This window comes from Nipponia nippon, unplaced genomic scaffold (genome assembly GCF_047370975.1).
Source record: "Nipponia nippon isolate SJK-2023a ecotype South Korea unplaced genomic scaffold, ASM4737097v1 scaffold_9, whole genome shotgun sequence".
NCBI classification, from domain to species: Eukaryota; Metazoa; Chordata; class Aves; order Pelecaniformes; family Threskiornithidae; genus Nipponia; species Nipponia nippon.
In genome coordinates this window covers 49,381,417-49,401,959 of record NW_028262413.1, presented here as the reverse complement: position 1 = coordinate 49,401,959, position 20,543 = coordinate 49,381,417, and the positions used below count along the sequence as shown (strand labels likewise).

General features: G+C 63.4%; 3 protein-coding genes across 5 annotated transcripts; all 3 read left to right on the top strand.

Moving 5' to 3' along the window:
• The first annotated feature begins 1,697 nt into the window (after positions 1–1,697).
• Positions 1,698–10,273, top strand: PDIA3 (protein disulfide isomerase family A member 3). Its single transcript, XM_087744826.1, has 13 exons — positions 1,698–1,942; positions 2,065–2,143; positions 3,082–3,199; positions 3,640–3,747; positions 4,686–4,815; positions 5,295–5,411; positions 5,551–5,676; positions 6,445–6,627; positions 7,159–7,267; positions 8,154–8,282; positions 9,006–9,085; positions 9,615–9,672; positions 9,947–10,273. The coding sequence occupies exons 1-13, from the start codon at positions 1,788–1,790 to the stop codon at positions 10,064–10,066; spliced, it is 1,512 nt and encodes a 503-aa protein (XP_087600952.1). The 5' UTR covers positions 1,698–1,787; the 3' UTR covers positions 10,067–10,273.
• Positions 10,274–14,824: 4,551 nt separating this feature from the next.
• Positions 14,825–17,014, top strand: LOC148050348 (peptidyl-prolyl cis-trans isomerase FKBP8-like). Of its 3 annotated transcripts, XM_087745006.1 has the most exons (7): positions 14,825–15,301; positions 15,384–15,472; positions 15,559–15,776; positions 15,849–16,012; positions 16,091–16,168; positions 16,310–16,413; positions 16,539–16,701. In XM_087745006.1, the coding sequence occupies exons 1-7, from the start codon at positions 14,825–14,827 to the stop codon at positions 16,573–16,575; spliced, it is 1,167 nt and encodes a 388-aa protein (XP_087601132.1). In that variant the 3' UTR covers positions 16,576–16,701. The 3 variants fall into 3 exon arrangements, with proteins under 3 accessions (XP_087601132.1, XP_087601130.1, XP_087601131.1); XM_087745004.1 differs by having other exon boundaries at positions 16,310–17,014; XM_087745005.1 differs by having other exon boundaries at positions 14,947–15,059; positions 15,849–17,014.
• SERF2 (small EDRK-rich factor 2) lies at positions 16,941–17,724 on the top strand. The gene is made up of 3 exons (XM_087745007.1): positions 16,941–17,057; positions 17,266–17,374; positions 17,506–17,724. Exons 1-3 carry the CDS (start codon positions 17,051–17,053, stop codon positions 17,567–17,569), a joined length of 180 nt encoding a protein of 59 aa, XP_087601133.1. The 5' UTR covers positions 16,941–17,050; the 3' UTR covers positions 17,570–17,724.
• Positions 17,725–20,543: the final 2,819 nt, after the last annotated feature.

Genomic DNA, 20,543 nt, shown 5'->3' with positions numbered 1-20,543 from the left:
TTTCCATTTCTGGAACCGGCTGGGTCACGCTGCAGGTCCTTTCCCACCCACTGCCGGTGCCCCGTCAGCTCCGGTGTCACTGCTGGGCACCCCTGCAGTGCCAAACTTGGCACCGCTGTCCCCTCGATTCCTGTCCTTCGTTCCTAGATCACCCTCTGCGTTTCTCAGGATACCATGAGCTCATCAAATATTTCCTCCTTGATTCTTCTTTTCCTCACCTTCCTAAACTTTTGCTAGCCTGGTCTGGATTTGGATCCTTTAATAGCAATTTCTGTAAGGCAAAAAACCCCAGGTGATGATTCTGTCTCTGTAACAGGGAAGATGAGGTGTTTTCAGCCCTGCAGGTTGAAGTGCTATCTCTAGAGTCTTTTCCCATTCCTGGGGGTGTTTGGGGAACTGTAATTCCTCCTGTGCTTTTGGAGACAGGATGTGGTAGCACAGATTTGGAACAGCTGCATGCATCCCCACAAACGATACTGTTAACAGCGGGCAGATTTATGTGGCTCTTAAGTTGTATTTGTCGTACGAGAATGGGACGGGACCGTGGTGCTACCAGGGCACGATGGCGGTGACGTGGAAGCAGGGTGTGCCTGCTCAGAGCTGGCCGGTGAAGCCGAGCACCTCAGCAGGCACCCTGAACAGCAAAGAGGGTATTTCTGACCTTGCAGCAAAGCAGCAAAAGTTGCAGATGCAGACGGATGTGATTAGGTGGGGAAGACCCGACCCGGGTTTGGCTGGGAGCACAGGAGCGCTGGAAGCCGGGGGAGCGCCGGTCTCCTCCATATGCGTCAGTTACCGGGCACAGGCGTTACGAGGGGCGGCTGGGGGAGCTGGGGGGGCTCAGCCTGGAGAAGAGGAGGCTGAGGGGAGCCCTCATCGCTCTCTGCAACTGCCTGAAAGGAGGCTGGAGCCGGGGGGGTCGGTCTCTTCTCCCCAGGAACAAGCGATGGGACGAGGGGGAACGGCCTCAAGCTGTGCCAGGGCAGGTTTGGGTTGGGTATTAGGAAAAACTTCTTCCCCCAAAGGGCTGTCAGGCCCTGGCCCAGGCTGCCCAGGGCAGGGGCTGAGTCCCCATCCCTGGGGGTGTTTAAAAGCCGGGGAGATGTGGTGCTTGGGGACATGGTTTAGTGGTGGCCTTGGCAGCGCCGGGTTAACGGTTGGACTCGAGGATCTTAAGGGTCTTCTCCAGCCCCAACGGCCCCGTGATGCCGTGACCAGCTGCGAGCTCCACCGACACCGCGGCCCCGGCGGGGCTTTTAACAACCACGCAGCGCTGAAATGAATGAAACCGCCGGGGCCGACCGCCGTTCCGCCAGCCTGCGCCGCCAGCCCTGGCGCCCGGGGCAGGCCCCGCCCTCGGCGGGACAGAGCCGGTGGCCGCGGCGGGACGCGGCGCGGGAGGCTGGGACGGGGCCGGGCGGCGGGAGGGAGGCCGGGGACGGGACCGAGCCCCGAGCGCAGCGCGGCCGGCCCAGCACGGTCGAGGCGGGCCGGGAGCAGCCGGCGGGGGCCCGGCCGCGGCCCGGCGGAACCCGAGCAGGCCGGCCCGGGCGGCGCCGAGACCCGGCGGCCGGGAAAGGGAGAGGCGGGGTCACCGCAGCTGGCCCCGCCCACCCTTGTCGGCAGCCCATTGGCCGAGGCTGGCGTGACGCGCGGCACGGCGCCCAACGGAGAGCTGCCACACGGCAGATCCGGCTGGGGAGGCGGGACTTCCGGCCTGCGGCCCCCCGGCGCCTCTTCAGCCGCCGCCGCCGCCGAGGAGGGAGCCCCGCGCCGCCCCGCCCGCCATGTCCGCGCCCCGGCCCCTGCCCGCCGCGCTGCTGCTCCCGCTCCTCGCCCTCGCCGCCCGCGCCTCCGACGTGGTGGAGCTCAGCGATGCCGACTTCGAGAGCGGCCTGGCCGAGCGCCCGGGGCTGGTGCTGGTGGAGTTCTTCGCTCCCTGGTGAGGGGCGGCGGGCGGGAGCGGCGGAGCGGAGCCCTGCGGGGCGCCTGGCGGGCGGGGGGCCGGGCAGGGCCCGGGGGAGGGGAAGGGGCCGGGCCGGCCTAACCCCCCTGTTCTCCCAGGTGCGGGCACTGCAAGCGGCTGGCGCCGGAGTACGAGTCGGCGGCGACCAGGCTGAAGGGGATCGTGCCGCTCGTGAAGGTGAGGGCTCGCCACTCCAGCTCTTCCCGGGGGCGGTGCTGTCCCGGGGGCAGCTCGCGGGCAGACTTCGGTCAAATAAAAGCTTTGCTGTTGCAGTCCGCTAACAACGCCTGCCGGCGTGCGCCTCGGGCCTTTCCCAGGCTCCTCAGAGCTCTGACGGGCTTCGTCTCTCTGAAGATTTAGATGCCAGGGAACGATCTGGAAGCTGAACCCTGCGAGGGCTGCTGCCACTCAGATGGCGTGCAGAGCATAAAATGGGTGTGTACTGGTGCGTAAAAGAGGGCTCGCCCGAACCGGGAGGAAGAAGCCTTTTTTGAGCTGTGTAACCTAGTCTGAGAACTAGCGTAGCGCTGTACTTCATGGTGCTGTCCCTTGACTTACGAAGTGAGGGTTGCTGTCCAAGAGCGTGCTTTTCCGGCAGAAAACGTATGGTTTTCTCAAATCACGGTCTTCCTCTTCCTTTCTGGGAAGTGGTGTGGCCTCCTGACACCACGGCCTCCTTGTCAGTGGAGGTCAGCCTGTTTTCTTCAGGCGTTGTGGGAACTTCAAGACTGATAAGGTGCTGAGAACAGTTGATTCCTGTTAAGCCTGTCATTGATTATAAGAATCTACCCTTTCTAGTATTTTTCTGTGTGTAGTCTGGCCAAACGTGCGACTACTTAACCTTTCCAGTATTTCCCCAAATGTTTTTCTGGGCCTGCGTTACACCTATGCTACCTCCTTCCCCAGTCTTGACTCTCCACCTTTTGGTCTTGTAGATGCTTTGCGGATCCTTACGCTTTTTGTGAAAGAAATCCAGCCTGGTTAAAGACACCCGAGAGCTTTCAGACCCTCTAGGCTTTATCCTTATCTGTGATAATGTGGGCAACGGCAAAGCCGCTTTCTTTTCTGCGTATGGCTGGCTAGGTCACTGAGTAGCAATGTTCCTCTTCGTTTAGGTTGACTGTACAGCGAACTCAAACACCTGTAATAAGTACGGAGTCAGTGGATATCCCACCTTAAAGATTTTCCGAGATGGAGAAGAGGCAGGAACCTACGATGGGCCCAGGACAGCAGGTAAGAGCTTGTTGGCAAGCATCTGGCTTGCCGAAATGGTGCTGGAAGGCAGACCCACGTAAAATAGCCTTGTGTCAGGGATGCTGTGTGTGTTGAGGGATACAAAGAAGGTTCCCGCCTACGCACGCCGCCTCGCCTTGCCCTTTCCAGAACTCTGTGCTGGCAGAGCCCTGGGTGTTTAGTATCCCTTACAGCTCTCTTGTAAAGGTGAAGGCTTCCGCATTGTCTTTAACTCCTAGTGCCCTTGATGCGCAGTGTCTGGAAAATGCTAGGAAGTTCCTGTGTGAAGTTGGCGGTAGCGCTCCTTCGATTCACATCGTAGTTGTTGTATGGGAGAGGTGTATGGATTCTGCAGAAACAACTTCTGGTTTAGGAAGCTTGAAAAATGTCGTGTGGAATTTTGTGTTGATCCCTTTAATCATTTAACTTTTCTTTTTAAGACGGGATTGTCAGTCATCTCAAGAAACAGGCGGGACCTGCTTCGGTGGCTCTCAGTTCTGTGGCTGATTTTGAGAAATTCATTGGTGATAAAGATGCTTCTGTAGTGGGTGAGTAGATGCAGCGCAGCACTGAAACGAGTGGAAGCTTGGCGCTGGGGGAGGTGTCTTGGGGAATATACTGTGAAAGGATAAGAGGCATTATCGCAAGCTGTAGCAAGAGAAATTCCAGATGGACGTGAGCAAAAAAGTTTTTCATCGTGAGGACGATAAAGCAGTGGAACGTGTGCCCAGAGGGATTTCGAAACATTTGGTCTGGAAGGTTTTCAAAACTCAGCTGGACAAAGCTCTGAGCAGCCTGATCTTTGAAGCTGGTCCTGCTTTGAGAGGAGGTTGGACTCAGTGACCTCTGGGGATTCCTTCCAACCTTTTTTTTTCTTTCTTTTTTTTCCCCCCTGTGAATCTTTGACTGACTGTCAGACCTCCTGGCACCATAGCGTATATTTTTAAAAGTTTGTTGCTCTTTTGGCTGGCTGACAACAGGTATCTTTGGATTGCTAGAACAACGTACATTTGGGCGCTCTCTCGTGACACTGGTAGGCTGTCAACATCGTATGATTTGATCATGGTTTACAGGTGGTAATAGCAGCTCTCCTTTGTGCGGACCAGGTGCCATCTTACAAGTGTAACTGGGAACGCTGGTCAACGCCCATCCAAGCTTCTTTGTCTTAAGCACCATTGGCAGTTGTTATTGCTGGTAGTGCCACGTGGTTCCGAGTGGGTGTCTTGGTGCTCAGAGGACAGCTGCCTTTTGGCTGAATGACCAAGCTGGGCAGACTCTTGAGTAACTTTCTGCTGGTGGAAGGGAGGGAATGTAGAAAGGTCCCAATAAAAATGGGAGAGAAGCTGTCAAAGATGAAGGCCAGAATGTGCATTGGAGGGCTTAATTCAGGAGTGATCTTTCGGTGCATTGCAGAGATAAATGATGAGGGCTGCTCCCTGACTGCTGCTGAGTCGGTTTGGGGTCACCATCTGTCTGTCTGCTGCAGGCTTCTTTGGAGATGCATCTGGTGACGCTTATTCAGAATTCATGAAAGCTGCCAACAACCTAAGAGATAACTACCGCTTTGCACATACCACTGAGGACCAGTTGGTGCAGAAGTATGAGGAAGATGGAGAGTAAGTTAACACAAGGTTTTCTCGTTATTGAGACACCTGGAACAAATTCATGGATTCCAGTTGTTTACTGGATTCACTTTCTGAACATAGCTTAAGGTCTTGTTTCTTCCCCAACTGCCAGTGGCATATCTTTTTTGTAGTCTCTTTGGAATTGAGGGAGAAAGGTGCAAATGGTTGCAGGCTCTGGAGGGTTAGCGTCTGCCTCTGGGTGGGAAGCGTCTCAGCAGAGGTGTTTTGCTTCCCCATTGCTTGCTGTGGTGGGGTTTTTTGTTTCTCATTGTGGCCTGTCTGAATGATGGAGAAGGGTCTGACGGGCAGGTCTAATACCGTAGTGCCACCAAGAGACCAGACAGTCTTGTTGAAGCCATGAACAGTGAGTGAAGGTGGTCACTGGAGATTGGGTTCTTACCTCATCCAGCTGCCATCCTTGGAAAGCCAGGGAGACTTCAAACTAATTGACGATACCTGCTTCCCCTCAGGGGTATAGTCTTATTCCGTCCTCCACGCCTGACAAACAAGTTTGAGGACAGCTCTGTCAAGTACACAGAAGACAAAATCACCAGTGGGAAGATCAAGAAATTTATCCAGGAGAACATGTGAGTTCCTTAGGTCTTATTGATTACTGGCATTTAACGTTCTTGGGTGGGGAACAAGTGTGCTGCATCAGGCCTATCCTGGGAGGTGCTGGGTTCTGGGCAGTGAAACTGAAGTTGCTGACATCTCTCTTGCCGGTAGCTTTGGCATCTGTCCGCACATGACTGACGACAACAAAGACTTGATCCAGGGGAAGGACTTGTTGGTGGCGTACTACGATGTGGACTACGAGAAGAACGCGAAGGGCTCCAACTACTGGCGCAACAGGTACGCGGTGGCGGGGGGTTAATCGGCCTCTCTCACTTGTTCCCTGCTGTGCCATAGCTCAGTTGACAGACTTTCTCCTGCTGTTCATATGTGAATTCTTCTCTCCCAGAAAGCTTCTAGCCGAGTTTCTAATTGGAACTCTTGGGGTGGCTGCAGCCTGCAGAGCCCAGAGCGTGCAGTGTGTGTCCTTTGAAACCCCACCTGCTTGCTTTTGGATCCCTACTCCTTAGACCTTAAGCACAAACTTCCTTATGGTGGTGTGTGGGATTCTGCCCTCTCCCTGGTGGTCATGCTGATGGGTGGAGTGTAGCGTTCGTTACATATCAAGGTTATACCGACGGATCTCCAGCCGACCCGGGCTGGGGAAGGAACAGTCAGCACACGCAGTGTGGGTGTTCAACTCCCCCGTTTATTGCGCAGTATTTTACCTTTATACTCCCAGCAGTAGGCGTGTCATGTAATAAGGGGCGGGGACAAAGGAGGGTCGACCTTTCACTTTTTCCGTACAGCGCATGATCTTCCGGTCGCCAGCCCTTATCTTACTACAGTGGAGGATGAATGCACACATTTGCACAGGCCTCATTCACAACAGACGCAAGCTTACGCCTCTCTTCTCAACACCATTTCTTTAGGACTTGCCTATGCAGAACGCATCCTGCCACTGGATTCCTTGTCCAGTGTGCGCTTCAACTTGAAGGGTGTTACGTCACGTGCAAGATAATGTTCCAAGGAATCATGCTTTGTGTTTTTTGGGTTTTTTCCCCTCAGAGTTATGATGATTGCAAAGAAGTTCTTGGATGCTGGCCACAAACTGTCTTTTGCCGTTGCTAGTTGGAAAACCTTTGGCCATGAGCTTTCAGAGTTTGGTCTAGACAGCAGCGCGGGTGAGGCGCCGGTTGTTGCCATCAGAACCGCTAAAGGAGATAAATACGTCATGCAGGAAGAATTCTCGTAAGTTTTTGAACTTAGCAGTGTTGCCTCTCACTTGATGGACTTTGGTCTGGGGGTCTCTGACCAGATCATACTTTCTTAGCTTGGAGGAAACAGGGAGGCTGGGTGTTCCAGCTGGAAGAAATGATTGCTGGGTCAAAATGGGTCCTACTCGTGTGTTTTCCTGCCCTCTAGAGAGCTTGCAGCCCCTCCTGTTATACATAGGTAGATAATTTAATTCAGGATAATTAAGTTCTGGTTAGGAGCTAAGATGCAGAGGAAATAGTTGTACCTTTCTTCTTGAAAAAAGAAACTTAAGAGTGCTGGAAGGCCTAAAACGTAGAATGGGATGTGCATCTAGCCTCCTGTCAAAACCCTTGAGGGCATCTTTGCACTTGTTCTGGGGCCTTCTAAGCCCGCCGCAGACAGGTGCTCTGGGAGATGCAGGTGGCATCTGTTCTGTGGGTGGAAGGAGCTTAAATCAGCCTTGAGAGTTTTCCCCTCTCATCCTGTATGTATGATGATGGCTGTAAAATGTCGCTTCGCTTTCAGTCGTGATGGAAAGGCTCTGGAGAGATTCCTGCAAGATTACTTCGATGGAAACTTGAAAAAGTATCTGAAATCGGAGCCTGTCCCTGAAAGCAATGATGGCCCTGTGAAGGTGAGTGCTGTATCAAGCGTAGCGGCAGCTCCTACCGGTGGATGAAGAAACTCTGTTCAGCAGTGGCTTCTAGTCATATGCCAGCGTTCCGTGCCGCGAGCGCTGCGTTGTGGCGTCTTGAGAAGCCTCTGCTGTGATAGCTGGAAGAAGGACTCACTCCCTTGTTGTATTGCAGTTTTCTGAGCCAGGGGAGAAACGCAGCTTGCGGTTTTGATTGCGTTTTGTTCTCTCGGCGTAGTAACTAGTGCTTGAGCGCACTAGCAACGTGCTCTGCCACTGCAGGGTCATCCAAATTTACAGGGATTGTGCGAAGGCCTGCTGTCTTGGCTTGCGCTCCCTCACGGCACGGCTTTCAAGTTGGCCATGACTGCACTATATCTAAGGAGTTACCTGTTCATCTCATCACTGGGAGGGGAGGTGTAACTCCTACCTTTTATCCCTCCCGGTAAATTCTGCCCTGAATGAAAGCATTCCATGGCCTGGCTTTATGATGAGGGCCTTATTCGGGAGTGGAAGTCACTGCTTGTTTGTGTGTGGATGGGGATGGCCTCAGCCAGTCTTGCTAAACTGATTCCTCAGCCTGGAACCTGCTGGGATTAAAAAGAAATGATTTTGTCCTCCTCCTGTGAGGATAACGGGTGCAAACCTCACTTGCAGGCAGTGCTGGTACCTTGTGACAGGTTTTTACCTGCGAGTTGAGGATGTTAGAGCTTGGTGAAGAGCGGTGTGTTTGGTCATTTTGCTGCTTGCTGTGTAGGTGCAGCGTGAGTCCTGCTGCTCGCTGTGGGAGGGCCAGGCTTTCTTGGGCAGAGTGTACGGAGCGTGTCATGTTACTGCCTCATTCGTGACTGAGAAAAAACTAACTTGTGTGGTCAAACATTATCAGGTGGTGGTTGCTGAGAACTTTGATGAAATTGTTAACGCAGAAGACAAAGATGTCCTGATAGAGTTTTATGCACCCTGGTGTGGCCACTGCAAGAATCTGGAGCCCAAATACAAAGAATTGGGGGAGAAGGTAGGTCTGGGACTCTCTTGCAAAAGCGAACGAGGATTTTGCAGCAGTAAACAATCCTGCAGGTTCTGTCTGTCTAGCCTTAATGGTAATGGGGCATAATTGTGCCTTCCTGAGGACTATGAGCTTTGGCATCTCCCGTGAATGCAGAAGTACATTGGCAGGATCTGGAGCGTGGTAGCAACCGCGCTAGTAGGTTTAGCCTGCGCCCTTTGCTGTGGCACACAAATGTTCCCTGATTCAATGACTGGCCTCAACTGGCAAAGTTCCTTTTTGGGGCTTTTCCCTCTGCACAGTTACGGTCTCCCGTCTGGTGAAGGACATCGCTGCCCTGCACGCTTTCACAAGTGGAGTAGATAAATCCGTGCTCCCAGATCTGGCCAGCCTTTTGCTCTTTGGCTCTCAGGCACCCTTCCTTCCCGAGCGCTGCGTGTCCTCACAGCTCACTTGCTGGGGTGGAAGGCAAGCAGTTGCTCTGGGGTAAGCGTTCCCCAGAGGTGACACCAGACCAGTTCAGCAGGTGCCACTGGGAGATGCGTGCTGCACACAGCTGGCTGAGGGGGGACTTTGTTCCCTGTGCCCCTCTTGAGGCAGAAGGAATTTGCTCACCTTCTAGCATACCGCGTGTGCTGTCCTCTGACATCACTGTCTTAGATGATGTCAGTTGGTGAGTTCCTGCTGTTAACTACTACGGATTGGTTACTAATAAGCGCTTTCTACCAACAGCTCAGTAAAGACCCCAATATTGTCATTGCCAAAATGGATGCTACAGCCAATGATGTGCCTTCTCCGTACGAAGTCAGAGGGTAGGTCTTACTGTTGTTACACCACCGTGTCGGGGGGAGTTCGGGCCTCTGGCTCTGACCAGCAACCGCAACAGAGGAGCTGAAAGAGTCTCCGGGGAGGATGGGCGGGGGTGATGGGCGTGCGATTGTTAGGCATTGGCTTAGAGTGAAGGAGTGAAAACAAAGGATCTTCACCTGCCTTGCTTCTCTGGGATTCTGGGGTCCTGGCTACGCCTGGAGGCCTGTCTTGCTGAACCCCTCCCTCTGCTTTTGAATCTGCTGTGATTCTGTTCTTGGCAGTGCAAAAACAGTGCTGGGCTCGCATTTCTGAAAACGGTTCAGTTAGCAAACTCGGACGTAGTTGAGCTCGGCCAACTCTGCAGACATGGCCAGGCTTTTGGAGGCCACAGCTGCTGGCTTCAGAGCTGCTGAAGCTGTTACCGCGTTAAACCGGAGGAACGCAGGGCGCGAGTCCCTTTGAGGGCTAGCCTGCTGGTCTGAAAGAAAACGGAGCACGTTAGGAGCTCACGTGTCTCTTCTCTCTCCCCAGCTTCCCCACCATCTATTTTGCTCCAGCTGGCAAGAAGCAGAGTCCAAAGAAGTATGAGGTGAGTCTCTTGCCGCTTTGTAAAGAAGTGAAGTAGCATCCAGGTGTCCAAGTAATGCCAGGCCCCTCTGGAGTTGCGGGTGGCACTCAGTCCCGTCGGTCACCCTGGGAACACAGCCGGTGGTACCTGCTGGGAATGTTCTGCTGCAGACCCACAGGGCAGAGCTCCGCTTCCAGGCGCTTTGGTCCCCTGCCCGGCCCCTGAACTCCCCCTCTAGGGAAGGGGAGCCCCCAGGGAGCACAGGCACTGCCTTACCGTCTTGTGCTTTCTGCAGGGTGGCAGAGAAGTGAGCGACTTCATTAGCTACTTGAAGCGGGAGGCAACCAACACTCCCGTGCTGCAGGAGGAAGATAAAACCAAGAAATCCAAGAAGAAGGTGAAGGAGGATTTGTAAAGTACCTGCTTGCCATCGCGTCAGGATGAGCTCTGTGTGCATTGGGGAAGCACTGGGCAGGCTGGGGCCAGTTCTGGGTGGTGAAGAGCCAGTGACCATGTGGGCTGAGGGGACCCAGCTGCTGTATCTAGTTCTGTTTCATTTCCCGCTCTCTCTTTGCTGCACTGTTGTGGGGCTCCCCAGACTGGTTTGTTTTGTGGTTTGGGAGGGGGTGGGGGGTAGGGTTATTTTCTAATTTTTTTTGTACATTTGGAGAAGTGAAACAATAAAACGACCCCCTTAAGACTAAGTGTCCCTGTCTTATGGAGACCTGTCGGACCTCGCGCCAGGATCCTGCTCTTTGTAGGCAGCGACTTCCTACTGTGAGCCTAGTTTCCTTCAGCGAGCCTTTAGAAGTCTGTTTCTAGATACTAAGCTCAGCCTTTAGCCCGTTCTTCCTCGGCTAACGAGAGTCCTTCCAGACTGTGCGACGGTGGTAGCAGCAGCTGTCTCAGCGCGCTGTGCCTCGGGTGCTATGCGTGTGCGGATTTTGGGCGTAGGGACTCTGGTCACAAATGCTTCTGTCTGCACGCTGCCTGATGGGCAGCAGCGCCGCCTCGGCGGGTTCAGAGGTGTGTGGTGCTTGCGTGGCAGCTGGATCTGACGAGTGCAGGCATTCGGAGCAGTCGGGCATAGGGCTTGCTCAGCAGCATACAAGCAGCAGCAATAAATTAGCTTTTAAGCTGGTGCAAAAGGAGTCAAGTGTTGGGGAGGAGTGCTGCTGGGTACATACCCTACCCAGACACGGGCAGGAGCAGCGGCGAGCGCTCCCCACAGCCATAGGCTTGTCTGTGGCTTGCGTGTGGTTAAGACCAGTTAATTGTAAGATCATTACTTCTCTTGGTGGAAAGCAGGCTGGTAGCTGTGGCTTCCTCTTCAGGAGGGAGAGGAATCGGATCCCATGCTGCAGTCAGACGGTGGGGGCTGACCGGCCGTCTCGGGGTATGGGCAGTCCTGCCTGCCTTTGCCCCGGAATGTGCCGACTAGGAAGGTCAGGAGCGGTGGTGAGTGACGAGAGCTGGGCTGTTGCCCTGGCGCTCCGAGATTCTCGGGCTGCGAGTGAGCTGAAGCGAGGCTCGGCAGGCTCGAGGCTTGGCTGCGTTGCAGCAGTTACCATGGTAAGAGCCAGCGCTTGCTTTCTCTGTGGATTCCTCCCCCACAGCTCCGAAGGCTGCGTACCAATTATTGCTGCCGGGATTCTCCAGGTACGGTAGATCACACAACGCTTAGCACATGGTTCTCTGTCTACAGCCGCTGTGCAGTACAAGAATCTCTTCCCCAGCTACGTCAGCGTCTTAAACCACATCTGCCTTCTGTACTCGGCTGTCAAGTGCTCTGTCCCCAACAGCCACCGAGGCCCCTTGGGGCGGGGGGAGGACGTGTGTGACCTCGAGCGGTCCTTGCACCCCAGGCTGGCGGGGCGCCCCTGCGGCCTTCAGACGCTAGTGGAAGGAGCGGCAATACAACGGGCCCTACTTCTGACTGCTGAGGACCGCTGTCCGTAAAGCCAAACTGGGGCACTGCTCCCCTAATGGGCAGGGCGCGGCCCAGCAGCGGGCAGGGCGAGCCAGGGGAAGCCGTTCCCATCCTCGCTTTGCTCCCTACCCTCTGCCTTCAGGCGCGGGGGCAGCTGGGCACTAAGCACGAGTTAGCGGAGCCCCTCTCTTGGTAAGCATCGGTGCCGGTGCCTGGCACAGCAGGGGCAAAGCTTCTGGCAAGAGGGACAAAGGATGCGAGATGGGTGTTGTGCTGGTGGCTGCCCAGGTGTCCCTTGCTGTGTGCCGCCATCAAACCGAAGCTCATGCGGCAGAATGAGGAGGAAGAGCCGACTGAGGAAGGGTGCAGTCATGGCAGCAGGGCATTCCTGAACCTCGCCCTCGGGGATCTGCTCCCTCCACCGCTTCAGGGACAGGTCCTGATAAGCAAGGAAAAAAAGCAGCGGTTTGCCTAGGAGCTCCCCCTTCCTTCAAACTGCAGAATCAGGCTTTTGATGTGAGACAGCTTCTGCTGGAGGTGTTCACAGCAATCCTTCTGCTGGGAGCTAGGATAAGTCTGAAGGGAAAAAAAAATAAAATATATATGGATCAGCTCTGGGAGGGGCCCCAGTCCCTGCCCTGCATCCAGCCTCACCTTCCTGAAGTGGCTGAAACCCAAAAGAAGTGGGTGAGCTGAACCGGAGCGTGGCTGTATCATGCCATCGTGCCCCAGGTCTCCCACTTGCCTTGCGTTCCTCCGTTCCTTCTTTCAGCATCTTCATTTTGGCTCCCAGCGGCAGGAATTCCCGGCTCGCGTTACCGCTGCGAGCGTGCAGATAGCGGTACGCCGCGCGTCTGTGCTAAACGCCGCCTCGTGCGCTCTGCGCTGAGCAGCGGCTGCGCTACGTCCCGCCGCAGCCAGGAGCGGCTTGTTGTCCCTGGGCCCGCGGGACCCCTGCGGCAGAGCAGAGCCCTCGCTCCCGCTGCGGCGGGGGGCCGGCAGCGCTGCGTCGTCCTGCTGAGGCCCTCGGCAGGAGGGGCGGCGAGCGCGCGGGGCCGTGGCTTGGCTGTGCCTGGCTCGCGGCCCTTGCTGCCGTCGGAGGTGAGGGAGGTAGCTCGTCTCAGCCCGCCTGATGCTCTGGGGCTGGGCCAGATCGCACCAAGCAACAGGGAGCCCTGCGGCAGCGAGTGCCAAACTCTTACCGCAAGTAACCTGGGATTTCTGCTAAGGAGGAGCTGCGAGCCTGGGACCTGGCATCTGGCAAGGAGCAGAAGATCACGAGGGTTAAAGCTCTTGTGGAGCATCTCTCCTGCACCTCGCCCAGAACCCGTCCTGCCCCCGGGCTCGCTGGAGGGCCCCTTCCCCAAAGCCGAGCTTGCAGGCCCACGGCTCTGGTGGGCATAGAGCCCCTGGCCCACCGGGGAGATCCCAGGGGCCTTGCAGGGAGCCCCGGGGGCCAGCGGCGTGCAGGGCGCAGGGTCTGCCCAGGCTTGCACCGTCCCCATGTTTCCCCAAGCCTCTCCGCTTGGCAGGAGTCCTGTTTTGGGCCACCCACCTCCTCCCAGGGCACGCTGGGGGTCTGGTCCAGCTTCTGCTGCATGAGCGGCCTCTCCCCACATGCACAGGGGCTTTCTGCTGCCGGAGCCCACCAGCGCTTACGCCCCCAGAAGGTTTCTGCGGTGGCCTGAGGGGAGCCATGCTCCAGAGGCTGCTGCAGAGGCACCAGGACGGACGGGGCCGAGGGTCTGCGGTCCTGGCTCCTGGGGCACGAGAGGCAGCGGAGGCCAGAGACCGAGGCTGGGGAAAGCGCCTCCAAACACAGAGTGCCCGGCGGCAGAGGGGTGGGTCCGGCCTTGCCCGAAGAGGGCTGAGTACCCGGGAGTGAATGCGGCGTGCCCGTGGCCAGACCCCAGCGGCGATCGAGCACCCCCAGACCCCACCGCTCCCACTGCTGCTTGCCCCAGGGCCCCCGCTCTGCCCGTGCCGCAGCAGGGCAGCCGGCTGCTGCTCCTGGGCCGTGTTCCCTGGCCAGTCCCCCTGCGCCCGGCCCGCCAGCCGGAGGAGGCAGCACTGTTATCCCAGGGGAACAGCAGGGCCCCTGCAGCCATCGAACCCCGGCCTGGCAGGGAGCGGAGGCTCAGCTCCCACCGTCACTCGGGCCAGTGCCGCCCGCGGCACCCCGCTAATCGTAGCCAAGCGCAGCCGGACCAGGCTCGACAGCTGCTGTGCTGCAGGGCTCCTTTGCCGGGGCCGCGCGCTCCCGCAGCGGCGGGCAGGTGCTCTCCTGGGCACAGGCTGCCGTTTTCTCCGGGATGCGGCCCAGGCTGGCCGGCCAGCTCTGACCCAGCCAGGGAGAGAACAGCTCCCGCCAGCCGAGCCCAGCCCGCTCCCCGGCCCCTGCAATGCCCAGAGAGGTGGGGACCCTGCGCGAGCGAGGAGGCAGTCTGTCCCCAGGCTGTCTCCAAAGGCCGCGTCCCCAGGGCTGCCGCTGCCCCGCACTCCGGCCGCCTCTGCGGGGACCGGGGGCTCAGGATGCCGTGAGCTCGGGGAGGGCGTCGGGGACTTTGAGACCCCGAAAGCACCGGGCGGCTCGGCCGGGGCCAGCGGGGACTGCGAGGAGAGCAGGAGCGAACCCGACTGGCGAGGGCCGGCGCCCCGGGAGCGCTCCCACGACCCGTGGCCCCGCCAGCGGGGACCGGAGGGACGGCGGCCGGGGCGGCGGGGGGCCCGGCAGGCTCACCGGGGCAGGGCCAGCCGCGCACACGCGGAGCTGCCCTGCGGCTCGTCCCGGCGAAGAACGGCGGCGGGTCCCGGGGCCTCCCGGCACCGGCGGGCAGTGCCGGCGGGACGGGCCGTCGGGGCCGCGGCCGCCCCGAGCGCCCCGAGCCTCCCGAGCCGGAGGCCGAGCCGGGGGCCCGGCCCGCAGCCCCGGTACCGGAGCCGCCCGCGGCGTGGCCGGAGTGCGGGGCCGCGGCGGGCGGCCCCGGGGGGCAGCGGCGGTGCGGGGCGGCGGCGGGGCCCCGCGGCGGGGCTCGGCCTGAGCCGGCTATTTTTGCCGCCGGGCCGGGCTAATCCCCTGAGCCGCTTCCCGGCGTTAGGTAACGGCGCGGCGGGATGCGCTCGGCGGCGGCCCCGGCGGCGACGCGCCCGGTGCGGGCTGGGGGCCGCGGGCGCCCGCCGCCGAGCCCCCGGGGGGCCCGGAGCGAGGCCGGCTGGTAGCGGCGGGGCGGGCCGGGGGCGGGCATGCCGGGCCCCTCGCCCCGCGGCTCCCCGGAGAGGGAGGCGGGGGCCGGCGGGCGGCCGCGGGGGCCCGGCCGGGGCAGGCGGGTGCGGTTCCGCCTGCCCCACACCGCCATCGCGCTGCCGTCGGTGCGGGAGGAGGAGCGGCTCTTCTACCGGCGGCTGGAGGCGCTGGCGGCCCCGGGCCCCGGCGGCTTCGGGCCGCTCTTCGCCGCCGACGGCTGGAGCGACCTGACGGGTGAGCCCCGGGGGAGAGCCGGGCCGGGGGCCCCGGGGGTGCCGGGGCGGCTCTCAGGGCCGGCCCCGCCCGCAGAGGACCGGCTGCTGCGGAAGCGTGTGGTGCGGGACGGGCAGGGCGGGCCGCGGCCGCGGCCGGGCCAGGAGGTGTCGGTGAAGGTGCTGGGCGCGCTGGAGGACGGCGGGCTGGTGGAGCGGGACCCGCGGCTCAGCTTCGTGCCGGGCCACGGCGACGTCGTGCAGGTCAGCCCCGGCCGGGGCGCGGTGCGGGCTGATCGCCGCCCGGGGCCGCGCCCGGTCAGCCCCGCCGTGCCCGCGTCCGCAGGCCCTGGAGCTGGGCGTCCCCACCATGCAGCCCGGGGAGGTCTCCTTCTTCCTCGCCGCCTTCCCCTACGGCTACGGCCGCCCGGGCAGGTAGGGCGGGCCGGGGCCGGGCCCGGGGGGGCCGGAGCAGAGGGCCCGGGGGGCAGGGCCCGGGGCAGCCGCCGCTGTGCCCGCAGGGAGCCCGACGTCCCGCCCGAGGCACCGCTGCTCTTCGAGGTGACGCTGCTGGAGGTGCGGGACGGCCCGGACCCGCAGCGGCTGCCGCCCGCCGCCCGCCTGCGCCTGGGCTCGCAGCGGAGGGAACGGGGCAACTTCCACTTCGCGCGGGGCGACTTCGCGGCGGCGCTGCGCTCCTACCGCCTGGCCCTGCGCGCCCTCGACGGCCCCGCCGCCGGTGAGAGCGGGCGGGGGGGGGGGGGGCCGCGGGTCCCGGGGCCGGGGCGCTGAGGCCGCGCTCGCCCCGCAGCCCCGCCGGAGGAAGAGGAGCTGCGGGAGCAGCGCGTCAAGTGCCTCAACAACTGCGCGGCCGCCGAGCTGAAGCTGCAGCGGGCGGGCGAGGCGCTGGCGGCCTGCGAGGCGGCGCTGCGCATCAGCCCGGACAACGGCCGGGCGCTGCTCCGGCGGGGGCAGGTGAGCCCCGCAGCCCCCCGCCGCCCCCCGCCGCCCCCCGGCCCGGCCGTCCGCTCCGCTCCTCTCCTCTCCCCGCAGCTGCTGGCGCAGCAGGGCCGGGACGCGGAGGCCGCGCTCGTCCTGAAGAGAGCCCTGGAGCTGGACCCGGGCAGCAAGGTCCGGGCGGCGGGGGGGCGGGGGCCCGCCGGAGTCGGGCACCGGGAGCGCCGGGGTGGGCGGGGGTCCCGCCGCAGCCCGGCTCGGGGGGCACCGGGACCGTGGGGGGTCCCGCCGCCGCAGCCGCCCCGCCGCCCGCAGGTGATCCACGCCGAGCTCTCCCGGCTGACGAAGCGCCTGAGCCCCCCGGCCCGCGCCGCCCCGGAGGAGCCCCGCCACGGCCCGATGCCGCCGCCGAGCCCCGGGTGCGTGGGCGGGCCGGCGGACCGGTCCTCCCGCGGACGGGCCGTCGTGTGTGTGGGGGGTGCCCGTCCAGCGCCCGCTTGTCCCCGGCGGCGCGGGTGGCGCTCACGGCGGTCCCTCCCCGCAGAGCCCCGGCAGCGCCCGCGGCGGAAGGAGCGGCCTGAGCGGCGCCCGGAGCCCTCCCGGAGGAGCCGCCCCGCCGGGGATGGAGGAGAGGCTGCGGGGCCGCCGGGGGCCCGGCCCGGGGGCGGCTGCGGCACCGGGACCGGGACCGGGACCGGGACCGCCCCCGCCCCCGCCCCCGCCCCCGCCCCCGCCCCCGCCCCCGCCCCCCCCCCCGCCCCCGCCCGCCATGAGGGGGCGTGGCCCCCGCCCTGCCCCGCCTCCTGCGCGTGGGCGCGGCCCCGGCGCCTGCGCTGCAGCTTCCGGCTTTTTCGCCCCCGCCGGCAGAACGGCAGCCGTAGCCCGCGGCCAATCAGGCGGGGCCTAGGCGGAGCGGCGCGCCAATAGGAGGGCGATGGGGGCGGGCTCAGCGCGGCGATTGGCTGCGCCGCGCCCTTAAAGAGCGGCGCGGGGCGGGGCGTGGGGGGGGCAGTGCGGGACGTGGCGGCGGAGCGGAGGGCGGGAGGCAGCGGCGCCATGACCCGTGAGTGCGGGCCGGGGGGGTGGCGGTACCGGCACCGGTGGGGCCGTGACCTGTCCTACGGGCTGGGGGCGGGGGGAGGGAGCGGCGCCGTGACCCGTGAGCGCGGGGCCGGGGCCAGGCCTGGGCCTGGGTCTGGGCCTGGGTGCTGGGGCTGGGGCCGGGCCCTGGCCCCGGGCCGGGCCGTTCTGAGGCGGCCGCGCCGTCGCAGGCGGGAACCAGCGCGAACTGGCGCGGCAGAAGAACCTGAAGAAGCAGAGCGACTCGGGCAAGGGCAAGCGGCGGGACGACGGGCTCTCGGCCGCCGCCCGCAAGCAGAGGTGAGCGCTGGGCCGGCCCCGCCGGTCCGTCCGTCCGTCCCCCCCCCCCCCCCCCCCCCGCCCCGACCCCCGGTGCCGTCCCGGTGGCGGTGCCGGGACCGCGGCCAGCCCGGCGACGCGCTCTCCCGCAGGGACTCGGAGATCATGCAGCAGAAGCAGAAGAAGGCCGACGAGAAGAAGGAGGGCGCCAAGTAGCCCGCGGCCGGGCCGCCGCCGCCCCGGGGCCGGGCCGCCCGCCGGCAGGATGCCCAGCGCAGCCCCGGGGCCGGGCCGCCCCGCCGGGCACCCCGGCAGCACCCTGCGCCCGCCTCGGGGCCCTCTCCTATTAAAGTAGCTTGTGGAGCCCTGCAGGCCCCGTCTGCTCCCTCCGTGCGCCGCGGGGGCTGGGGCTGCCCGGGGGCGGGGGGGCACCGCCGCCGTGCTCCCCGGCCGGGAGGGAGCGTTCGTGGCCGCCTTCCGAGGAGGAGGAGGAGGAGGAGGAGGAGGAGGGATGGACCAAGCAGGGCTGCTGCGGCGGGGAGTGGCCGCATCTCCGTGGTGAGGAACAAAGGTGGGGCCCGGCCTGCGAGGGCTCCGCGGGCATCGCCTGGGGGTCAGAGCAGCCAGCGGCGCCCCGGGCACTGCCGCCGGCCTGCGGGGAGCCGCGGAGGGCAGAGGGGGGCGAGGGGCAAACCCCCCGGGGGGACAGGGTTGCTGGGAGCCCAGAGGAATGAATCCAGGAAAGGGTTGCGCTGGCAAGGGATGGGTCGTAGTGAGGGGGAAGGAGGCTGGGGCTGGCCGTAGGGAGGCGATGCGGGGCCGAGAGATGGCGGCTGGGCCTGCGCACGGGCTGAGCCGCTCCTGCAGCCAGCGGGACCAGCAGGTGCAGGAGCCGAAGCGGGGTGAGCTGCTGTGCCGCAGCACCGCTGAGGGCACAGTCGGAGCGGGGGGTTGTCTGTGGAGAGGATGCGAAGCCGCAGCCAGCCCACCCCGGCACTAGGTCCAGCAGCAGCGTGGAGCTGCCCTCGGAGGGATGCTGAGGTCCAGTCCGGCGCTGTGGCCTTCGCTCTGGCCCGCCGTCCTCTTCACTTCTCTGCAGGGCCAGGAGCAGCCGCGTCAGCCGGTCCTGCCGCCCTGGCAGGATGGAGCCCAGTGGCCACCGCGGGCCCTGCGCAGCCCCGGGTGCCGCGGCAGGCAGGGCTCCTCACCGGGCGAGGTGCAGCACGGCCTCCACCACGTTGGTGCCATCCTTGGCGCTGGTCTCGCAGAACAGGGAGCTGTGGGCCTGGGGGAGCAGCGGGTGTCGGTGGGGTCCCTGCTGCCCCGGGGGCCCCGAGGGCGCTTGCTCACCATGGCCAGCTGCTGCCCGTGGGCTGTGCGCACCCCCGCTGCCTCTGGCAGGCCGGGCCGCAGGTCCATCTTGTTCCCCACCAGCATGAGCGGCAGCGGCCTCTCGGTGGCCTGCGGGAGGGGAGGGAGGCTCAGGGCTCCGGGGGGCGAGCAGCCTCCAGCCGCTGCTGTGGCCCCCATCTCCTCCGGGAGCAGCAGAGCTCTGCTGCACGCACCGGCCATGCCAGGAGCAGAGCGCGGTTCCAGACCCGATGCAAACACCGGCAAAATGGAGAAGTTGGGGGGAAGCGCTCCTGCTGCTCCCGGGGCTGGCCCCACACCTTGCTTAGCAAGCAGCCCGGCTCGTTCCCGCTCCCCCAGGACTGGGGCATGGCACGGCCCTCCCCTCCCCGAGGAAGCCCCCGGGCTCCTGCCCCTCTCCATGGGGCTGGGCGCCTGTCGGACCCTTCCCCTACCTTGATGTCCTCAATCCAGTGGCGGACGCTGAGGAAGCTGCTCGGGGAGCTGATGTCGTAGAGGAGCAGCACGCCGTGGGCTTTGCGGAAATAGGACCGGGCGATGCTCCGGTACCTGGGGCCGGGGGTGTCACCGCTGTGGGGTCGGGCCAGGCCTGCCACCCCTGGGCTGCCCCGTTGCTGGAGCAGGACCTGGCCCTGGCTGGCCCAGCACGGCAGCAGGAGCCCCAGCCCCTGCGCTCTCACCTCTCCTGCCCGGCGGTGTCCCAGATCTGTAACGTGGTTTGCTCTCCATCCACCAGCAGCTGCTTTATCTGGAAGTCCACCCCTGCCGGGAGGGACAGTCGGGTGCTGCTCCTGCGCCTCTGCCCTGGCCCGGGTACCCGGGGCGCTGGGGGGCCGTACCCAGGGTGCTGGAGATGTCTGCTCTGAACTCGTTCGTGCAGAGGCGCAGGAGGAAGCTGGATTTCCCCGTGCCCCCGTCCCCCGCCAGCACCAGCCGGTACACGGGGCAGGGGGGCGCGGGCTCCTCTCTCCTCTCGCAGCCCTGGTGAGAGAAGCGGGGTGGGCCCCTGGCACCCCCGGCCTGGCCCTTCGCACCGCATGGGGAGCCGCCGGTTACCTCCGGCGCGAAGGCAGGAAGCTTCCTCCTGCTGCCGTGCCTGGCGGAGTGGCGGGGTCCCTCTGCGCTGCCTGGCGTGGGGCCGGGGCCCTGCTGGGTGACAGACGCCATGGTGAGGGGCCTGAGCCTGGGAGCTGTGGCCAAGCAGAGCCGTGTCCCCCTCCCCAGCCCAAGGCCAGGGGCAGATCCCTCACCTTGGTGCCCCAGCCGGGGGGGGGCCCGTCGTCCGAGCTGCTGCTGAGCGAGGAGGCTGTGTCCGTGCCGGAGGCCGAGCTCCGCTGCTGCCCGAGGCCGGCAGCACTGCGGCCCAGGTCTCTGCCTGCCCAGGAGGCTGCGGCGGGGAGCGGGCGGCGTGGGGAGCCATCCCCCCTGCTCCTGTGCTGGAGGGCAGCGCTCAGGGAGGGGGGTCCGCAGCCGGCGCTGCCCCTCCGCCCTCCATCGCTCACCTCCTGCGGGCGCCCTGCGGGCGGGCGGCGAGGGGGCTGCGGGGGAGAAGGCGTTCAGCATGGAGGCATCCTGGGGGGGTGAGGGAGCACCCCGGGGTGGGGAGGGCTCTGTGGCCTCCAGCTCCAGGGGCTCATGTGGGTCCCAGGGTGCTGGCAGCAGCCCCTGTGCTGTGTCCCCTGAGCTGGGGGTGCAGGCAGGGTGAGGGAGGGCAGCCCAGCCGGCTGGGACCCATGGCGGGGCCGGGACCCAGCATCCCTGCCCTCCCCTGCTGCTGGCCAGTCCTGGCCCTCCCCTCCTGCAGCGGCTGCAGGGCTCA